General features: G+C 38.4%; 1 protein-coding gene across 2 annotated transcripts in view; it reads right to left on the reverse strand.

The window, feature by feature from the left end:
- The window catches only part of UCK2 (uridine-cytidine kinase 2), a 130863-nt gene that overhangs the window by 14336 nt on the left and 93111 nt on the right, over positions 1-23416 (reverse strand). For both annotated transcript variants that reach the window (XM_053693875.1, XM_053693876.1), the window contains exons 2-3: positions 23235-23394; positions 16984-17080 (exon numbers count right to left, since the gene is read on the reverse strand). In XM_053693875.1, the coding sequence (XP_053549850.1) occupies positions 16984-17080; positions 23235-23394 (257 nt within the window). The remainder of the gene's footprint in view (positions 1-16983; positions 17081-23234; positions 23395-23416) is intronic.

The raw sequence follows: 23416 nt of genomic DNA on the forward strand, positions 1-23416 counted from the left end.
AAAATCTTTACAGAATTCTAGGATAATAATAATACATCATCATGTTTTTGAGATATATGAAATTTTAACTATATATTACTATAAAAAGGGATTTACTGAGATACTGATGTATTTATTTAAACTGTCACCTTGTTTAAACACACAATTACATATTTCCCTGTAGATCTCCCTGTCACTAGGTTTATACTGATTCTGAAAAAAAAGTTCACAGTTTGACAACCCATGGGTCTGTATACCTAGTTCGGTAGTCTTGGGACACAAAATTTATGTGTAGGGAAGACAGTTTAGCTATTTCTGGTGCAGGAGCCAGCTCCCACCAGTGAGACTGTCAGGATGGCCGCCAGATGCTTTGTCTATAGTAGGATACTGAGTTACGGTGAACTAGGACAAATATTAGTGACGGAACAAAAGAAAACTGCCAAGAGTTTTGTAATTAAGAAAAAGGTTTTTAAACTTTAGGAAACTTATTTCAGTAACTTAATGAGAAATTCTTGAAAACAAAAGTAATGTATTTAAAATTAAAGAGAACAGATTAGAGTACAAGTTTCAAAATACAGACCTAAAACCCAACTGCGCCATTAAAACAAAACAAAATATAATAAATGAAACAGACTGTATAAAATATGCAACTCTATTCATAGGCTTTAAATAATCTAAGGCTGCATGTAATTATTCTATGGCACATTTTAATCCCCCCAAAGACAAAAAAAACCCATTAAAGAATAAACCAATATTTTGAGTAAATGATAAATCCTGAACAGAGATTGTGAAAAAGTTGATCAGTGCATTTTCTTGGGTCCTGCGGGGCCCTCTATGTTTCCCCAGTGTGGTCAGAAGAAAGCTATAGAACCTACTTGCTAAATTCCATGCTTGCAACAATTCCTGTTTGTACAGCACAAAGCTGAGGTGAAGAGCATTAATTACGCTTATTGATATTGTGGAAATTATACTTTTTGCATCTGTAATGTGATCTTCCAACAAACACAAAATCTAAGGAAAATAAACTAAATAGTTAATTATTAGGAACATTAAAAAAAACAGAATTTATGCTTACCTGATAAATTTCTTTCTCTTGCGATGTATCGAGTCATCCAATACTTGTGGGATATTCTCCTTCCCAACAGGAAGTGGCAAAGAGAGCACCCACAGCAGAGCTGTCTATATAGCTCCTCCCCTAACTCCACCCTCCAGTCATTCGACCGAAGGCTAGGAAGAAAAAGGAGAAACTATAGGGTGCAGAGGTGACTGAAGTTTTTTATAAAATATACTACCTGTCTTAAATAGACAGGGCGGGCCGTGGACTCGATACATCGCAAGAGAAAGAAATTTATCAGGTAAGCATAAATTCTGTTTTCTCTTGCAAGATGTATCGAGTCCACGGATTCATCCAATACTTGTGGGATACCAATACCAAAGCTTTAGGACACGGATGAAGGGAGGGACAAGACAGATACCTAAACGGAAGGCACCACTGCTTGTAGAACCTGTCTCCCAAAAATAGCCTCCGAAGAGGCAAAAGTATCAAATTTGGAAAATTTAGAAAAAGTATGACGCGAAGACCAAGTCGCCGCCTTACAAATCTGTTCAACAGAAGCCTCATTTTTAAAAGCCCATGTGGAAGCCACCGTTCTAGTAGAGTGAGCAGTAATTCTTTCAGGAGGCTGCTGGCCAGCAGTCTCATAAGCCAAACGGATGATGCTTTTCAGCCAAAAAGAAAGAGAGGTTGCCGTAGCCTTTTGACCTCTCCGCTTTCCAGAATAGACAACAAACAATGAAGATGTTTGACGGAAATCTTTAGTTGCTTGTAAGTAGAACTTTAAAGCACGAACCACATCTAGGTTGTGCAACAGACGTTCCTTCTTGGAAAAAGGATTAGGACACAGAGAAGGAACCACAATTTCCTGATTGATATTCCTATTAGAAACAACCTTAGGAAGAAACCCATGTTTGGTACGCAAAACCACCTTATCCGCATGGAAAACAAGATAAGGGGAGTCACATTGTAAAGCAGATAACTCAGAAACTCTTCGAGCCGAAGAGATAGCTACCAAAAACAGAACTTTCCAAGATAAAAGCTTAATATCTATGGAATGCATAGGTTCAAACGGAACCCCTTGAAGAACTTTAAGAACCAAAATTTAAACTCCATGGCGGAGCAACAGATTAAACACAGGCTTTATTCTAACTAAAGCCTGACAAAACGCCTGAACGTCTGGAACATCTGCCAGACGCTTGTGTAAAAGGATAGACAAAGCAGATATTTGTCCCTTTAAGGAACTAGCTGATAATCCTTTCTCCAATCCTTCTTGGAGAAAAGCTAATAGCCTAGGAATCCTGATCTTACTCCATGAGTAACCCTTGGAATCACACCAGTAAAGATATTTACGCCATATCTTATGATAGATTCTTCTGGTGACAGGCTTTCGAGCCTGAATCAAGGTATCAATGACCGATTCAGAGAAACCACAGACGCAGAAAACGTAGGTTTGGATGCTTGAATGGACCTTGAATCAGAAGGTCCTGCCTCAGCGGCAGAGTCCATGGTGGGACGGATGACATGTCCACCAGGTCTGCATACCAAGTCCTGCGTGGCCACGCAGGTGCTATCAGAATTACCGAAGCTCTCTCCTGCTTGATTCTGGCAATCAGACGAGGAAGGAGAGGGAATGGTGGAAACACATAGGCCAGGTTGAAGGACCAGGGCATTGCTAGAGCATCTATCAGCACTGCCTGGGGATCCCTTGACCTGGACCCATAACAAGGAAGTTTGGCGTTCTGACGAGACGCCATCAGATCTAATTTTGGTGTGCCCCATAGCCGAATTAGTTGGGCAAACACCTCCGGATGGAGCTCCCACTCCCCAGGATGAAAAGTCTGTCGACTTAGGAAATTAGGAAATCCGCCTCCCAGTTCTCTACTCCTGGGATATGGATTGCTGAAAGATGGCAAGAGTGAGTCTCTGCCCATCGAATTATTTTGGAAACCTCTATCATCGCTAGAGAACTCCTTGTTCCCCTTGATGATTGATATAAGCTACAATCGTGATGTTGTCTGACTGAAATCTGATGAATTTGGCCGCAGCCAGTTGAGGTCATGCCTGAAGCGCATTGAATATCGCTCTCAGTTCCAGAATGTTTATCGGGAGGAGAGTCTCCTCCTGAGACCATAACCCCTGAGCTTTCAGGGAGTTCCAGACTGCACCCCAACAGGCTGACATCTGTCATAACTATGATCCACCCTGGTCTGCGGAAACACATTCTCCAAGACAGGTGAACCTGTGATAACCACCAGAGAAGAGAATCTCTGGTCTCCTAATCCAGATCCATCTGAGGAGATAAATCTGCATAATCCCCATTCCACTGTTTGAGCATGCATAGTTGCAGTGGTCTGAGGTGTAAGCGAGCAAATGGAACTATGTCCATTGCCGCTACCATAAGTCCGATTACCTCCATACACTGAGCCACTGACGGCCGCAGCATGGAATGAAGAGCTCAGCAGGTGTTTATGAGTTTTAATTTCCTGACCTCCGTCAGAAATATTTTCATTTCTACCGAGTCTATCAGAGTTCCTAGGAAGGAAACCCTTGTGAGAGGGAAGAGAGAACTCTTTTTTTATGTTCACCTTCCACCCATGAGACCTTAGAAAAGCCAACACGATGTCCGTGTGAGACTTGGCTAGTTTGAAAGTTGACGCTTGAATTAAGATGTCGTCTAGATAAGGCGCCACTGCTATGCCCCGCGGTCTTAGAACCGCTAGGAGTGACCCAAGCACTTGTGAAAATTCTGGGAGCTGTGGCCAACCCGAAGGGAAGGGCTACGAACTGGTAATGTCTGTCCAAAAAGGCGAACCTGAGTAATCGGTGATGATCTCTGTGGATAGGGATGTGCAGATACGCATCCTTTAAGTCCACGGTGGTCATATATTGACCCTCTTGGATCAGTGGCAGAATAGTCCGAATAGTCTCCATCTTGAAAGACGGGACTCTGAGGAGATGACGGGACTCTGAGGAATTTGTTTAGGATCTTGAGATCCAAAATTGGTCTGAAAGTTCCTTCTTTTTTGGGAACCACAAACAGGTTGGAGTAAAATCCTTGCCCCTGTTCCGCCATTGGAACCGGGTGAATCACTCCCATGGAATGTAGGTCGTCTACACAGCGAAAGAACGCCTCTCTTTTTGTCTGGTTTGCAGAAATTTGAGAAATGTGAAATCTCCCCCTTGGGGGGGAATCTTTGAAGTCCAGAAGATATCCCTGGGAAACAATTTCTAAAGCCCAGGAATCGTGAACATCTCTTGCCTGAGCGAAGAGAGTCTGCCCCCTACTAGATCCGGTCCTGGATTGGGAGCTACCCCTTCATGCTGTCTTGGAGGCAGCTGCAGGCTTCTTGGCCTGTTTACCCTTGTTCCAGTAGCAAAAAAGATTTGTTCCAGCCACCAATAGTTAAAAAACCTTTATTTCTTCATATAGGGTCTTTTGACAAACATACAACGTTTCAGACCTGCTATAGGTCCTTAGTCATGTATACTGAACATACACTGATTCATCATTTAAATACTTTACACCTGGTCAATTGTTCACCTGTTGTCATGTGACTACTCATTATTGTATCACTGCCATCTTGTGGCCATCTAACATATATATTCCTATTGAAAAAAAGCATTCTGAATAGTCACATTGAAAAGGTTTAAGTATCAAACAATGTTAATAAATAAAATCATATGTACAAAATTAAAATAGAAGAAATCTTACGCACAATATGCAGATATGCCATTGCTGTTTACTTGTTATTTAAATGTTAATTTGGACTCTTTCATTTTAGAGTTGATTTCAAAAAATTGCTGCTAAAGATTATATGGATTACTGTCAATTTGAACACTGTAGGCCTATTTTGAAAATAATCTTTTACTTTTCTCTTTAGTCTTTTTATGTGTAAAGATAATTTTTGTAAAAAAAAATTTTCCAAAAAAATCTCCCTTCAATTTTACTCAGCCCATTAAAAGGGGTTGTTAGAAAATTATTTTAGATTAAAGAAATGCAGGTATCATGATACTCAGCCCATTAGAAAGGGAAGATTTACATATTCATAGAGATGTTTTAGAAAAAACAAATATTTAGTAAAACAAACTCCAATCGAATTCTTTGTTCATACCCTTAGGTATTAAGCTTTCCAATTTGTATATCCAAAACATCTCTCTTGTTTTTAGTATATGTTCTCTATTACCCCCCCTCCTTGGTCTCTCAATCTGTTCAATTATTTGGAATCTGAGCTGGCTGATGTTATGACCCATAGAGAGGAAGTGAGAGGATACAGGATACCTGCATTTCTTTAATCTAAAATAATTTTCTAACAACCCCTTTTAATGGGCTGAGTAAAATTGAAGGGAGATTTTTTTGGAAAATTTTTTTTTACAAAAATTATCTTTACACATAAAAAGACTAAAGAGAAAAGTAAAAGATTATTTTCAAAATAGGCCTACAGTGTTCAAATTGACATTAATCCATATAATCTTTAGTAGCAATTTTTTGAAATCAACTCTAAAATGAAAGAGTCCAAATTAACATTTAAATAACAAGTAAACAGCAATGGCATATCTGCATATTGTGCGTAAGATTTCTTCTATTTTAATTTTGTACATATGATTTTATCTATTAACATTGTTTGATACTTAAACCTTTTCAATGTGACTATTCAGAATGCTTTTTTTCAATAGGAATATATATGTTAGATGGCCACAAGATGGCAGTGATACAATAATGAGTAGTCACATGACAACAGGTGAACAATTGACCAGGTGTAAAGTATTTAAATGATGAATCAGTGTATGTTCAGTATACATGACTAAGGACCTATAGCAGGTCTGAAACGTTGTATGTTTGTCAAAAGACCCTATATGAAGAAATAAAGGTTTTTTAACTATTGGTGGCTGGAACAAATCTTTTTTGCTACTTGAAGTACTTGCAGGATAAGGCAGATCCTGGGTTCCGTGCCCCACAAGCCACATATCTGTTGGTGCTGTTTTCCACACTTTGCTTTGAGGATTTGATTTCTGCCATTGGAAATACTTGCATCAAATTATGGCTGAAGGTATGACTGAAGATATGACAGATACAATAAAGGGTCCTAAGACTTTTGGCTATGATGAAGAAACTGCACAGCAGATTAATGCTAAAGTACTGGGAAACAGAGACTTTCTTAAAATTGCTTCCTCTGATGTTTCAAGCAGGAATTTGGAAAAAGATTGCAAGAGGAAAATGGTGTTGGAGCTACATGCCATCACACTCTCTGAATACCATAAAGTGCAAAGGATTCCCAGGGGGCTAAGAATGTCTACCTGTCCTACTTTATTTGCAGACCGTAAGGAGTATACTGACAAGTTTGAAAGTATTTTAAACAAATGCTCCTTCGATATAATTACATGGACAGTAGAATATGCCCAACAAGAAATAGAGAAATACAAGGGAACCATTAACAAACAGAAAGAAGAAATGGTGAAGAAAATACCTTTAGATGAGTACAAGAAATTGGTGATGGAGGTAGAAAAATCCGTTAACGACTATAAGAAGCAATTGGAGAGTCGGAAGCGTCTTAAGTTCATCAGGGATGAGCAGGATTATTGCCATGGGTTGGTCTATAGGTGGCGACAGAACACAGGCACTGGTAGGAGCTTCAATTATAGATCAAGAGAGCAAAAACGTCAGGCCACACGAAAATCTACCCCGGAGGAAGGTCACAGTGGCTCCGAATCATCGGTGAGTTTTTTAACGGAAGACTCCGACATCGATGCCACCGGGCCGGTAGGAAGCACAAGAGAAAGCCTACCGCGCCAACCGATGACGTCAGAGCGACAGCGTCCGCGACGGACGCGCGGAAATCAACGAGGACACTATCGCTACTAGTTCCAGAGAAGGCACTCAGCATGAATGTAAAAACGGAAGACGCTAATGGGTATAGACGCTCCTCACGAATGGATGGCACAAATGAATATGGGGTAAGAGATGCGAAAATATTTTCCAATAACATGCATGCAGTTTGTTCCTATGTGAGAGTGACTGACTCCAATGACCGGCTGGGCTGCCTTGACATAACTAGTGAGCATGGAGAAAAAATATCTTATCTAAGCTCATTAGATGCTCCAGGATATAACCAGACCTGTAACCCTATAGACCAAAATCCTGTAACAGAGACTATGGATGTATGCACGAAAGGTATAAATGATGGATCTCATTCTGTCTTGAGGGATATGGCTGTTATAAAGGGACTATCACCCAAACAGGGGATCTGCACAGAACTCTCATATGCAAATGTGGACTGTAACACTAATACCACTATTGTATCTAATGACTCACAGAATGGATATGAAATGTCTAATGTTGAAAAGGTTGATGCACAGGTTGATTCACATATTGTTTTTAAAGGTTTAAATAAATCATTACATGATATTACACACCAGAATTCACAGTATAACACACAGCACTTAGAAGAGAATTTAATTTTTAATTTGTCTAATTTGAAAATGACAAAAGAGCAAGAAACAGCTCTTAATAAAGGATTATCCTATTGCCTAGAGAATTATTGTGATGAATTTAAAATTCAACAAGATCTACAGAGGTTCTATAGGAAACTGAGGCTAAAGATTTATTTCTCTATGCAAAGGGATAACATAAATGACACCAACACAATTAATAAAATAAAGTTTAATGACATTAGGCACTTTGGTCTATCTAAAAAAAGCACTTTTTCACCAGCATCCACACATAGTGCAGCCACATATGTTAATCTTGTACAGAGGGAAGTGGACAACTTATTTAAAAGAGAGAAAAAAAGAAAATTGGTGCAAAGAAATAGGAAAAATAATAAAGAGGATATGTCAGCCGTTAGATCTCTGAGAGAGAATAAAAATATAATCATCAAAGAGGCCGATAAGGGCGGGGCCATTGTGATTTTAAACAAATCTGATTATATAGATGAGATCAATAGGCAACTAAAAGATACCCAAGTTTATGAAATACTGACTAGAGATCCCACCATACAGATTAATAAAGGGATAAATAACATCTTAACTCTGGCTACACAAAGAGATATTATAACAGACAAGTTTAAGGAGGCCTTATATGTAACAGATCCAATTAGGCCAGTAATATATGTACTACCAAAGGTACATAAATCCTTAAGAAATCCCCCAGGACGCCCTATTGTGGCAGGGATGGGTTCAGTATTTTCTAATATTTCCATCTTCTTGGATAAAGTATTGCAGCCTTTAGTTAAGAACACTACATCTTACATTAGGGACACTAATGATTTTTTGGCTAAATTACAGGACTTAGGACATGTAGGTGATAAATGTATTTTGTTTTCATTAGATGTCTCAAGCCTTTACACATCTATCAAACATACAACAGGGATCTCATCTGTGGAACATATGCTTAGATCTAGTAAGAGTTATACTGAGGCAGATATCTGGTTTCTAATAGAACTTCTATCTATTATTCTTTATCAGAATTATTTTCTGTTCATGGATACATATTATCTGCAGAAACAGGGTACAGCAATGGGCTCCAACGTTGCCCCCTCATACGCCAACATTTTCATGAATAGCTTTGAGGAATACTTTGTGTACCCTCATGGCTTGTTCCAGCTCTATGGCGCCTCCTGGTGGAGGTACATTGATGACGTGTTTGGCGTGTGGGGGGGTGACGTTGGTAGCCTATTGTCCTTTGTTGAAGATCTTAACAATTCTGTCAATGGATTAAAATTCACTTTGAATATGAGTGAAATTGGAATTGAGTTCCTAGACACCTATGTATACTTTAAGGATGGTTTCTTAAAAACAGATATCCATACAAAAGATACAGATAAGAACAACATATTGAAATATGGAAGTCACCATCCAGATAGTATCTTCAGGGCCATTCCAAAGAGCCAATTTTTAAGGGTTAAACGCATAGTGTCTGAGGAGAATAGATGCAAGCAAAGGTTGGAGGAGATGGCTGACAAATTTATCAATAGAGGGTATCCAATATCACTAATTAAGGAACAACTAGATGTAGTTAACAATAAAGAATTACCTAAAAGGTACAAAAGTAAAGAAACAGATCGTCTAGTGTTTGTAACAGTTCAATGAATTTAGTCAGAAGATCAATGGTATTTTAAGAAAGCATTGGCACATCCTAAGGGACTGTAACCCTCAAGTGAATGAGTTTAAAGAAAATTTTATGACAGCATACAGAAGAAATAGAAGTATCAAAGATAGCCTTGTACATTCAGATATAGGCAGTAACAGATTGAACATACAGAAGACTATAGGCCCTAGGAGAGATGGATGTTATCCCTGTTTGAACTGCAGTAACTGCAGTTCAATGATTAAAGGCGAATATTTCTCTCACCCCACAAATGGTAGAAAATACAAAATTAATAAATATCTTACTTGCAGGTCATGTTACTGTATTTATTTGATCAAGTGTCCATGTGGTCTGATCTATTTGGGCGAGACCTGTAGAGAGGTAAGGGAGAGGATAACAGAACATAAGTCCAATATTAGATGTAAGAACAAAGAGGCTCCTGTATCCTCTCACTTCCTCTCTATGGGTCACAACATCAGCCAGCTCAGATTCCAAATAATTGAACAGATTGAGAGACCAAGGAGGGGGGGTAATAGAGAACATATACTAAAAACAAGAGAGATGTTTTGGATATACAAATTGGAAAGCTTAATACCTAAGGGTATGAACAAAGAATTCGATTGGAGTTTGTTTTACTAAATATTTGTTTTTTCTAAAACATCTCTATGAATATGTAAATCTTCCCTTTCTAATGGGCTGAGTATCATGATACCTGCATTTCTTTAATCTAAAATAATTTTCTAACAACCCCTTTTAATGGGCTGAGTAAAATTGAAGGGAGATTTTTTTGGAAAATTTTTTTTTACAAAAATTATCTTTACACATAAAAAGACTAAAGAGAAAAGTAAAAGATTATTTTCAAAATAGGCCTACAGTGTTCAAATTGACAGTAATCCATATAATCTTTAGCAGCAATTTTTTGAAATCAACTCTAAAATGAAAGAGTCCAAATTAACATTTAAATAACAAGTAAACAGCAATGGCATATCTGCATATTGTGCGTAAGATTTCTTCTATTTTAATTTTGTACATATGATTTTATTTATTAACATTGTTTGATACTTAAACCTTTTCAATGTGACTATTCAGAATGCTTTTTTTCAATAGGAATATATATGTTAGATGGCCACAAGATGGCAGTGATACAATAATGAGTAGTCACATGACAACAGGTGAACAATTGACCAGGTGTAAAGTATTTAAATGATGAATCAGTGTATGTTCAGTATACATGACTAAGGACCTATAGCAGGTCTGAAACGTTGTATGTTTGTCAAAAGACCCTATATGAAGAAATAAAGGTTTTTTAACTATTGGTGGCTGGAACAAATCTTTTTTGCTACTTGAAGTATTTGCAGGATAAGGCAGATCCTGGGTTCCGTGCCCCACAAGCCACATATCTGTTGGTGCTGTTTTCCACACTTTGCTTTGAGGATTACCCTTGTTCCAGGCCTGGTTAGGTCTCCAGGCTGACTTGGATTGAGCAAAATTCCCCTCTTGCTTTGCAGCAGGGGAAGCTGAAGCGGGAGCACTCTTGAAGTTCCGAAAGGAACAAACATTATTTTGTTTGGTCTTGATTTGATTTGTTTTATCCTGAGGGAGGGTATGGCCCTTCCCTCCAGTGATGTCTGAAATAATCTCCTTCAGTTCAGGCCCGAATAGGGTCTTACCTTTGAAAGGGATGGTCAAAAGCTTTGATTTTGATGACCAGGACTTAAGCCATAACGCTCTACGCGCTAAAATGGCAAAACCTGATTTTTTTGCCGCTAATTTAGCCAATTGAAAAGCGGCATCAGTAATGAAAGAATCAGCCAGCTTAAGAGCCTTAATTCTATCCAGAATATCATCTAATGGGGTCTCTCCCTGGAGAGCCTCCTCTAGAGCCTCAAACCAAAAAGCAGCTGCAGTAGTTACAGGAACAATGCATGCAATAGGTTGGAGAAGAAAACCTTGATGAACGAAAATTTGCTTTAGGATACCCTCTAATTTTTTTATCCATAGGATCTTTGAAAGCACAACTGTCTTCAATAGGTATAGTTGTACGCTTAGCTAGTGTAGAAATAGCTCCCTCTACCTTATGGACCGTCTGCCACGAGTCCAGCATGGTGTCAGATATGGGAAACATTTTCTTGAAAGTAGGAGGGGGAGCGAACGGTATACCTGGTCTAATCCCACTCCTTAGAAACAATATCCGCAATCCTTTTAGGGACCGGAAAAACATCAGTGTAAACAGGAACCTCTAAGTATTTGTCCATTTTACACAACTTCTCTGGAACCACAATAGGGTCACAATCGTCCAGAGTCGCCAATACCTCCCTGAGCAACAAGCGGAGGTGTTCTAGCTTGAATTTAAAGGTCGTCATATCAGGGTCTGTCTGAGGGAGCGTCTTTCCTGAATCAGAAATCTGTCCCTCAGATAGCAAATCCCGTACCCCTACTTCAGAACAGTGTGAGGGTATATCGGATACGGCTACTAAAGAGTCAGAAAGCTCAGCATTTGTTCTTAACCCAGAGCTATCACGCTTCCCTTGCAACCCAGGCAGTTTAGATAAAACCTCTGTGAGGGTAGAATTCATAACTGCCGCCATGTCTTGTAAGGTAAATGAATTAGACGCACTAGAAGTACTTGGCGTCGCTTGTGCGGGCGTAACTGGTTGTGACACTTGGGGAGAACTAGATGGCATAACCTCATTTCTTTCTTTCTGAGAATCCTCTAGCGCTACATTTTTAAGTGCATTTTCAGTACAAGTAGGACATATTCTAAGAGAGGGTTCCACAATGGCTTCTAAACATATTGAACAAGGAGTTTCCTTGATGTCAGACATGTTTAACAGGCTAGTAATAAGACACGCAAGCTTGGAAAACACTTTATTCAATGTAAAACAACAATTTAAAAAAAACGGTACTGTGCCTTTAAGAGAAAAAAACATGTACACGTTCTGCAAAACTGCTTAAAAATGCACCAAATCCTTCAAATTTTTTACAGTATATGTAGTAAGCCTTAGTAAGGTTGCACCACCAGTAAAAAATGAAATTAACCCCTTAATACCCAAACCGGATTGACAAGAGTAAAAAAACCCTGGAATAAATACAGTCAGCACCTTGCCACAGCACTGCTGTGGCGCCTACCTGCCCTTAGGGGTTGAATTTGAGGTAATAAAGCTTCATTTTGGCCCCAAAACAGCTTCAGGACCCTCCAGTGTTGCAGCTTGCTGTCCAAAATGAATAAAAACTGTGCATCTAAGGCGCGAAATTGGGCCCCACCCACCTCTTACACGATGTCTGTTGGGCCTTAACGTGACACCTCAAGTGTTAAAAACAGCCATGTGGGATGTAAATCCCAAAAATAAGCCAAATGAACCCTCTCAATAAAAAGTCCCAAAACGTTTAATCCAATTTCTCCAAAAAACGTTTGCTCCATTATATAAGTGTCAACCAGCAGAGTAACTTAGCCCTTATGTAAGCTTGAAATACTATCCAAGTGTTTGATTACAGCTTACCCTTCCCCTCATGGGGATAATGTCAGCCCTTTTCTGGAAATATCACAGTCTTTCTAGAAAATAATGACTGAACATACCTCAATGCAGCATAGCCTGCAAAACTGTTCCTCAACTGAAGTTTCCTGTACTCCTCAGCCTCTGTGGGAACAGCAATGGATCTTAGTTACAAATGCTAAGATCATCATCCTCTAGGCAGAAATCTTCATCCTTTTTTCTGCTTGAGAGTAAATAGTACACACCGGTACCATTTAAAAAAACAAACTCTTGCTTGAAGAAAATAAAACTAATATTTTGTCACCACAATCACTTTACCCTTCCTTATTGCTTAGAGCCGGCAAAGAGAATGACTAGAGGGTGGAGTTAGGGGAGGAGCTATATAGACAGCTCTGCTGTGGGTGCTCTCTTTGCCACTGGGAAGGAGAATATCCCACAAGTATGGGATGAATCCGTGGACTTGATACATATTGCAAGAGAAAAGACAACCTACAACACCCTGTTTGCATAAATCAACTAATAATTTGTGGAGGCACCTTTTGCATTTATTTCAGCAGCGAGTCTTTGTGAATACGTCTCTATTACCTTTACACACAGTCTCTGGAAATTTATCCCACTCTTCTTTGTAAAAAAGTGCAGCATTCGTGGATTTCCTGTGTACAGCTCTCTTTAGGTCATTCCAGGGGTTTCCGAAAGGGATTGAGATCTGGGCCATTCTAAGACTTTGAGTTTTCTTATCTGAAGCCATGTCTTGGTCGACTTAGATTTACTTTTGGTCATTGTCATGTTGGAATGTGAAATTCCTCTTCATCTTCAGCTTTTGACAGAGCCCAGCAGGTGTTGTGCCAAAAAACCTTGATATTTGGAGCTGCTTATTATCCCATGTATCTTGACAAGAGACCCTGAAGAGAAGCAGCCCCAAGGAGTGATGCGATCATCACTGTGCTACAAAGCTGGTTTGGTGAGCTATATTGTCTTTGCAACAAACATCTTCTACAATTTAGGCTGAAACGTTCAACCTTTGTCTCGTCAGACCATAGCACATTTTCCCATATGGTTTGGGGTGACAATGAATCTTTTGGCATAATTTAGATGGGCGTGGATGTTCCCTTTGTAAGAAAGGATTTATATCTTGCCACCCTAACCCCATAGCTCAGAAGTGCAGAATACGAGAGATAGTGGTCACATGCAAGGAGTGACAAGTACCTGCAAGAAATACCTTTAGCTCCCTCAGCGTTGCTGTCGGCCCCTTGGTCGCCTACCTGATAAGTTTTCTCCTCATCCTCTCATCAACTTTGGAGGGTCGTCCTGATCTTTTATGGTGCCACATTTTCTCTACTTATTGATGATGGTTTTGACATTGCTCCATGGTGCGTCCAGTGCCTTTGATATTATTTTATATCCCTCTCCTGATTGGTGTTTTTCAACAATTAGCTCTTGCAGTTTCTTTGGCAACTCTGAGGACTATGGCTCTACCAGTAGGAAACAACCACAAGCATTAAAGCAAATTCTGCAGCAACAGCTGACTCTAATCTGGGTTTAATCAAAATCCCTTTAATTGATGGCAGGTACTATTTACCTACAGGCATAATTTAAAATGTGATTGGTTAACAGTAGACACAGCTAGAGCCCCTTTATAAAAGGCTGTGCAGACTTATGCAATCTGGGTGTTGTAGTTTTTATTTAAAAATGTTACTAATAAATAAAAGGGACAGTTTACTCCAAATTTTGAATTGTTTAAAAAGGTAAATAATCCCTATATATCCCATTCCTCAGTTTTGCATAACCAACACAGTTATATTAATATACTTTTTTACCTCTGTGATTACCTTGTATCTAAGCCTCTGCAGACTGCCCCTTATCTCAGCTCTTTTGACAGACTTGCATTTTAGTCAATAAGTAGTGACTCTACAGGAGCAAGCACAATGTTATCTATACGGCACACATTAACTAGCACTGTCTAGCTGTGAAAAACTGTCAAGTGCACTGAGATAAGAGGCAGCCTTCTGGGGCTTAGTCGAAAGCTAAAGTTTCATGTGCTAATTTCTAAGAATACCAAAAGAACAAAGCAAATGTGATGATGTAAGTTGGAAAGTTGTATTAAATTGCATACCCTATCTGAATTATGAATGTTTACTTTTGACTAGACTGTCGCTTTAAGTATTTGTTTATACTCTGGATTTTTGTTTCGTGCTGGAAGATCACATTACAGATGGAGAGAGACATACATTTACAGTGCTGTTATTTCTGTCTTTACACACTTAGGAAATTGCAGGTTTTTGAAGTGCAGACTTTTTATATCCACTGTGAAGTGTATTCACTTTGTGTGTATAGCATCTGCAGCAGTGTCACATTTTAGTGATCAGGTTTCCATTTGAAATATACATTAATTCCCAGTTATCTTATTGTATTAGTAGATTCCTGAATTTCAAAGTTTCTGTACGACATTAAAATAAAATAAAAACACCCTGTAATTACAATATTATTATTTAGACTTTCAATAGATCAACAGATCAGCAGGGTCTGAAGTTATTTGATGGATTAAAATCTTGCTTGATGCAATTGTTTTTCAATGGTCAAACACTAACCACAAATTTCAGACATTAACAGGAAAGGGGGGTTAAATAATTAAAGTATATTGCAAAGTTGTGTTACTATACATTATTAAAGGGACACTAAACCCATTTTTTTTCTTTCTGGATTCACATAGAGCATGCAATTTTAAGCAACGTTCTCATTTGCTCCTATTAACACATTTTATTTGTTCTCTTGTTGTCTTTATTGTAAATAACAGTAATGTAAGGTTAGGAGCCTGCCCATTTTTGCTTCAGCACCTGGTTAGTGTTTTCTGATTGGTTTGCTACATTTAGCCACCAATCAGCAAGTGCTACCCAGGTGCTGAACCAAAACCATGGGATGGCTCTTAAGCTTACAGTCTAGCTTTTTAAAATCAAGATAGCATGTGAACGAGGAAAAATTGATAATAGGAGTGAATTAGAAAGTTGCTTTAAATTGCATGCCGTACCTAAATCATGAAAGACAAAATTTGGGTTTAGTGTCCCTTTAAGCATTTTATATTCTAATCTCAAATGTTTTACTGTCCCTTCAAGGTGTTTATTTTTATTATAAACAAACACAAATTGTATGGGGAATGAAATTTTGAGATTAAAAGTGATGGTAAACCCTCCCCTTTTTATAAACTGATCCAGAATGTTAGTGATATTTTAGATGGAGTTAAATTCATCAGTTATAAAGAAGTTGCACTATAACTTACTTTTTAATGTAGATATGAAATTCCAATACCCTGTGCTCCGCCGCCCACTTCACAAGTCAGTTTTTCTGTGAGCTAACGGTTTGGTTATGCAATAAGCGCTCTAGCTACAACAAAAGTGCCATATGGGGAGAGCACTGATTGGAGATCAATTCAAATCTTTAGCTCACAGAAAAATTGTTTTTTGAAGTGGGCGGAGGAGCATTAGAATTTCATATCTATATTAAAAAGTAATTTATAGAGCATCTTTGTTACAACTGACAAATTAAACTCCATCTAAAATATCAAACATTCTGGGTCTGTTTTTAAAAAGGGGATAGTTTACAATCAGTTTAATGGTTCTTTAAATTTTAAACAAAACAAAAAAATTTAGTATAATGATTTAGGAAATTTCAATAATCTTACAAATGCTCTCACGCAATGCTAAAACCCAATGTATCAGGTACATAGATATCCAGGGAAGTCAATATTTCATTTCTTGGTGAATCATCATTAGGGCAGGAATATAAAACCGATTTATTTTTTTCTTTCTAATATGAATCAGAAGAACATCATGTTTTGATTATTTAAAAACAGCAGCGTAAGTAATTAGTTCACAGACATTGCAATTAGAGTGTTTTTCTACTTTTGAAAATGAAAATAAAATTCAAGCTTATAAGGACCATTAAATATGGTAGAATTGCATGATTGTCAAGTGCATAATAAAAAGACAGTGCAATAGCACTTAATCTGAATTTCAAATGAGCAGTAGATTTTTATTCTGAGAGATTTCAAAATTGACAAATTTGCTGGCCCCCGGTATCATGTGACAGCCATCAGCCAATCACAGACTTATACGTATATACTGTGAACTCTGCACATGCTCAGTAGAAGCTTGTGCCTCAGAATGTGCATATAAAGAGACTGTGCACATTTAGATAATGGAAGTAAAATGGAAATTCTTAAAAAAAACTGCATGTTCTGTCTGAATCATGAAAGATTAATATTGACTTTAGTGTCCCTTTTATCATTGTAATAATCTATTGTGTACCAAACAATAAAAAAATGTCAGCCTACTTACTGACACTCCCCATATTGTCAATAGGATTTTTTTAATTACCTGGAATGAGAAACAAAATCATAGACTGGAATCTGAACTGTTCTTCCTTCCATTATCTCTCGGAGTGTCTTTAAGATGAGTTCATTGTCAAAGGCATCTGAAGGGGAAAAAAAGCCAAGAAATAAGCAGGTGGTAAGTACCTGTTGTAAGAAGCTTAACTAACAGTAACAAGGCCTAGTAAAGGATTCACTCAAGGTACAACTTATGGGTTTTCATAACAACACTAGCAAGAAATAAGCCGGTGGTAAGTACCGGTTGTAAGAAGCTTAACTAGCAGTAACAAGACCTAGTAAAGGATTCACTCACAGTACAACGTATGGGTTTTTATAACACTAGCAAGAAATAAGCCGGTGGTAAGTACCTGATGTAAGAAGCTTAGCTAGCAGTAACAAGACCTAGTAAAGGATTCACTCACGGTACAACTTATGGGTTTTTATGACAACACTAGCAAGAAATAAGCCGGTGGTAAGTACCTGTTGTAAGAAGCTTAACTAGCAGTAACAAGACCTAGTAAAGGATTCACTCACGGTACAACTTATGGGTTTTTATGACAACACTAGCAAGAAATAAGCCGGTGATAAGTACCTGTTGTAAGAAGCTTAACTAGCAGTAACAAGACCTAGTAAAGGATTCACTCACGGTACAACTTATGGGTTTTTATGACAACACTAGCAAGAAATAAGCCGGTGGTAAGTACCTGTTGTAAGAAGCTTAACTAGCAGTAACAAGACCTAGTAAAGGATTCACTCACGGTACAACTTATGGGTTTTTATGACAACACTAGCAAGAAATAAGCCGGTGGTAAGTACCTGTTGTAAGAAGCTTAACTAGCAGTAACAAGACCTAGTAAAGGATTCACTCACGGTACAACTTATGGGTTTTTATGACAACACTAGCAAGAAATAAGCCGGTGGTAAGTACCTGTTGTAAGAAGCTTAACTAGCAGTAACAAGACCTAGTAAAGGATTCACTCACGGTACAACTTATGGGTTTTTATGACAACACTAGCAAGAAATAAGCCGGTGATAAGTACCTGTTGTAAGAAGCTTAACTAGCAGTAACAAGACCTAGTAAAGGATTCACTCACGGTACAACTTATGGGTTTTTATGACAACACTAGCAAGAAATAAGCCGGTGGTAAGTACCTGTTGTAAGAAGCTTAACTAGCAGTAACAAGACCTAGTAAAGGATTCACTCACGGTACAACTTATGGGTTTTTATGACAACACTAGCAAGAAATAAGCCGGTGGTAAGTACCTGTTGTAAGAAGCTTAACTAGCAGTAACAAGACCTAGTAAAGGATTCACTCACGGTACAACTTATGGGTTTTTATGACAACACTAGCAAGAAATAAGCCGGTGATAAGTACCTGTTGTAAGAAGCTTAACTAGCAGTAACAAGACCTAGTAAAGGATTCACTCACGGTACAACTTATGGGTTTTTATGACAACACTAGCAAGAAATAAGCCGGTGGTAAGTACCTGTTGTAAGAAGCTTAACTAGCAGTAACAAGACCTAGTAAAGGATTCACTCATGGTACAACTTATGGGTTTGTATAACACTAGCAAGAAATAAGCCAGTGGTAAGTACCTGTTGTAAGTAGCTTAGCTAACAGTAACAAGACAACCTATGGGTTTTTATAACAACACTAGCAAGAAATAAGCCGGTGGTAAGTACCTGTTGTAAGAAGCTTAACTAGCAGTAACAAGACCTAGTAAAGGATTCACTCATGGTACAACTTATGGGTTTGTATAACACTAGCAAGAAATAAGCCAGTGGTAAGTACCTGTTGTAAGAAGCTTAACTAGCAGTAACAAGACCTAGTAAAGGATTCACTCACGGTACAACTTATGGGTTTTTATGACAACACTAGCAAGAAATAAGCCGGTGATAAGTACCTGTTGTAAGAAGCTTAACTAGCAGTAACAAGACCTAGTAAAGGATTCACTCACGGTACAACGTATGGGTTTTTATGACAACACTAGCAAGAAATAAGCCGGTGGTAAGTACCTGTTGTAAGAAGCTTAACTAGCAGTAACAAGACCTAGTAAAGGATTCACTCATGGTACAACTTATGGGTTTGTATAACACTAGCAAGAAATAAGCCAGTGGTAAGTACCTGTTGTAAGTAGCTTAGCTAACAGTAACAAGACAACCTATGGGTTTTTATAACAACACTAGCAAGAAATAAGTCGGTGGTAAGTACCTGTTGTAAGAAGCTTAGCTAGCAGTAACAAGACCAAGTAAAGGATTCACTCACGGTACAACTTATGGGTTTTTATGAAAACACAATAAATAAGCCGGTGGTAAGTACCTGTTGTAAGAAGCTTAACTAACAGTAACAAGACCTAGTAAAGGATTCACTCACTGTACAACTTATATGTTTTTATAACAACACTAGCAAGAAATAAGCCGGTGGTAAGTGCCGGTTGTAAGAAGCTTAACTAGCAGTAACAAGACCTAGTAAAGGATTCACTCACGGTACAACTTATGGGTTTTTATGAAAACACAATAAATAAGCCGGTGGTAAGTACCTGTTGTAAGAAGCTTAGCTAGCAGTAACAAGACCTAGTAAAGGATTCACTCACGGTACAACTTATGGGTTTATACAACAACACTAGCAAGAAGTGAGCTGGTGGTAAGTACCTGTTGTAGGAAGCTTAGCTAGCAGTAACAAGACCTAGTAAAGGATTCACTCACGGTACAACTTATAAGTTTTTATAACACTAGCAAGAAATAAGCAGGTAGTAAGTACCTATTGTAAGAAGCTTAGCTAGCAGTAAAAAACCTAGTAAAGGATTCACCCACAGTACAATTTATGGGTTTTTATAACACTAGCAAGAAATAAGCCGGTGGTAAGTACCTGTTGTAAGAAGCTTAGCTAGCAGTAACAAAACCTAGTAAAGGATTCACTCACGGTACAACTTATGGGTTTTTATAACAACACTAGCAAGAAATAAGCCGGTGGTAAGTACCTGTTGTAAGAAGCTTAACTAGCAGATAGGCTACAAGGAATATGCATATAGAACAGAGGGCCTGGCAAGGAAATCGCCAGCAGTTATAAGAGATTTGGCATTAATATGGTGGTGATATAAACTATTGGTGGGCAACTAATTTAACAGTGGGATAAGCGATGAGGCGCAGCATGACTGATCCCTCAATAAAGAAGGCATAGTATAAAGTTATGGAAGAACCTGCACATGCCAGTGAGAAAGTGATAGACTGGCCTTGGAACATGGAAACAAGGAAATAATCAGGGTGGGACATAGTTTTAGAGTGTTTAACTCTTCAAATACTAAACTAAATTATTTCCAAACAGGCAATCATCATCATTTAAAATCTAATTAAAAGACGACTTTCTGACGTCAAATTCAACAAATCACATTCATTTCAATCACTAATTACATTAGCATTATGCCTCCCATTTTATGGTGAAAATGTTTTTCTGGTAAAATAAAATTTTAAGCATGGATAGAGGCTCACTAGAAGGAACAAGTAAAAAATGTACCTATGATACTTCATAATGGGTCATAATGATTTAAAGGGACACTAAACCCAAATTTTTTTCTTTCACAATTCTGATAGAGCATTCAATTTTAAGCAATTTTCTAACGGACTCCTATTAATTTTTCTTCATTCTCTTGCTATTTTTACTTGAAAAAGAAGGAACTTAAGCTTAGGAGCCAGCCCATTTTTGGTTCAGAACCCTGGGTAGCACTTGCCGATTGGTGTCTACATTTAGCCCGCAATCAGTAAGCACTACCCAGGTGCTGAACCTAAAATGGGCCAACTCCTAAGCTTACATTCTTGCTTTTCAAATACAGATATTAACCCCTTAAGGACAAGGCCATTTTTCAATTTCTTTCCCTGAAGTACAAGGGCTATTTTTACATTTCTGCTGTGTTTGTGTTTAGCTGTAATTTTCGTCTTACTCATTTACTGTACCCACACATATTGTATACAATTTCTCTCGTCATTAAATGGACTTTCTAAAGATACCATTATTTTCATCATATCTTAGAATTTACTATAAAAAAAATATAAAATATGAGGAAAAAATACACACTTTTTCTAACTTTGACACCCAAAATCTGTTACACATCTACAATCACCAAAAAACACCCATGCTAAATAGTTTCTACATTTTGTCCTGAGTTTAGAAATACCCAATGTTCACATGTTCTTCGCTTTTTTTGCAAGTTATAGGGCAATAAATACAAGTAGCACTTTGCTATTTCCAAACCACTTTTGTTCAAAATTAGCGCTAGTTACATTGGAACACTGATATCTTTTAGGAATCCCTGAATATCCCTTGATATGTATATATTTTTTTTTAGAAGACATCCCAAAGTATTGATCTAGGCCCATTTTGGTATATTTCATGCCACCATTTCACCGCCAAATGCGATCAAATAAAAAAAATTGTTCACTTTTTCCCAAATATTTTCACAAACTTTAGGTTTCTCACTGAAATTATAAACAAACAACTTGTGCAATTATGGCATAAATGGTTGTAAATGCTTCTCTGGGATCCCCTTTGTTCAGAAATAGCAGACATATATGGCTTTGGTGTTGCTTTTTGGTAATTAGAAGGCTGCTAAATGCCATTGCGCATCACACGTGTATTATGCCCAGTAGTGAAGGGGTTAATTAGGGAGCATGTAGGGAGCGTCTAGGGTTAATTTTAGCTTTAGTGTAGTAGACAACCCCAAGTATTAATCTAGGCCCATCTTGGTATATTTCATGCCACCATTTCACCGCCAAATGCGATCAAATAATAAAAAAAAAAAGTACAATTTTTCACAATTTTAGGTTTCTCACTGAAATTATTTACAAACAACTTTTGCCAGGATGGCATAAATGATTTTAAATGCCTCTCTGGGATCCCCTTTGTTCAGAAATAGCAGACATATATGGCTTTGGTGTTGCTTTTTGGTAATTATAAGGCCGCTAAATGCCGCTGTGCACCACACATGTATTATGCCCAGCAGTGCAGGGGTTTATTAGGTAGCTTGTAGGGAGCTTGCAGGGTTAATTTTAGCTTTAGCGTAGAGATCAGCCTCCCACCTGACACATCACACCCCAGGATCCCTCCCAAACAGCTCTCTTCCCTCCCCCATACCACAATTGTCCCCGCCATCTTAAGTACTGGCAGAAAGTCTGCCAGTACTAAAATAAAAAGGTATATGTTTTTTTTGTTTTTTTTTTAAATTGTATAGCATATTTACATATGCTGCTGTGTAGGATCTACCTTAGCCCCCAACCTCCCTGATACCCCCCCAAACAGCTCTCTAACCCTCCCACCCGCTCCCTCCCCGTGCACACGCGCGCGCTCCTGACAACTCCGCCCCGATCCCGCCCCCCTCTCTCTTCAGTCTTCCATCGATGGCCACCCACCCGCCTCCGACGTCGGCTCCCAGCCACCAACGATTGCGGCCATCGATGCCGGTGAAGAGAGGGCCACAGAGTGGCTCTCTCTGCAACGGATGAGGGAAAATGTTATAGCAGGATGCCTCGATATCGAGGCATCACTGCAATAACCGTAAAACGGCTGGAAGCGATCAGGATCGCTTCCAGCCGCTTTAATCCCCAACGTCGTACAGGGTATGTCGCTTGTCTTTAAAGACCAGGTTGTGTGCGACGTACCCTGTACGACGCATGTTGTTAAGGGGTTAAGAGAACGAAAAAAAATTGATAATAGGGAGTAAATTAGAAGGTTGCTTAAAATTGAATGCTCTATCTGTATCATGAAAATAAAAATTGGGTTTAGTATCCCTTTAATGATTACTTCATTGGAAACTCAAGAGTCAAATACTTCACACTATAAGTTACTATACAGCTAAGGTGCTTACGGGTGATTAGCCGCGCTTTACAAGTACCCAATACAATACAATAGTGGTGCTGTAAAAACGCCACTTTAAACAACCAGTTTCAGCTGTAGGAACGTAATGAGAAACAACAAAACATCTACATACAGAAAATAGAGACATCTAATTGCATAAAGCTTTATTTATCTATGGAGACTTTCATGAGGTTCTACCTTGCTGCTCTCCTGGAAATATACAACACTGAGCACTTATATAGGAACTATCCGTGGCTAGTTTGGAGAGTGTTTGAATGAAAAAGAAAAAATTTAAAATGTTTCTTTGTTGACATCTTCATATCATGAAGCTTGGGAGATATAATCTTCTAGCTTAGCCCACCCATCCCCATGCTACACAATGACAACCCAAACATGTATTCCGTCTTACCTGGGTGGTCGAAATTGAACTGTCCCTTTAGGGCTTTAATCTTCTGTTCTGGAGTTAATATTTTGTAGAAACTGTCTTGACTCAGCATCACCACCTGCTTATGATGATGGTCGACCTCGTTTTGCCCCAGAAGCTGCACAATCTTCGAACATACTGATGACTAAATATGAAAAGACAATACA

Source organism: Bombina bombina, chromosome 10 (genome assembly GCF_027579735.1).
Source record: "Bombina bombina isolate aBomBom1 chromosome 10, aBomBom1.pri, whole genome shotgun sequence".
NCBI lineage: Eukaryota > Metazoa > Chordata > Amphibia > Anura > Bombinatoridae > Bombina > Bombina bombina.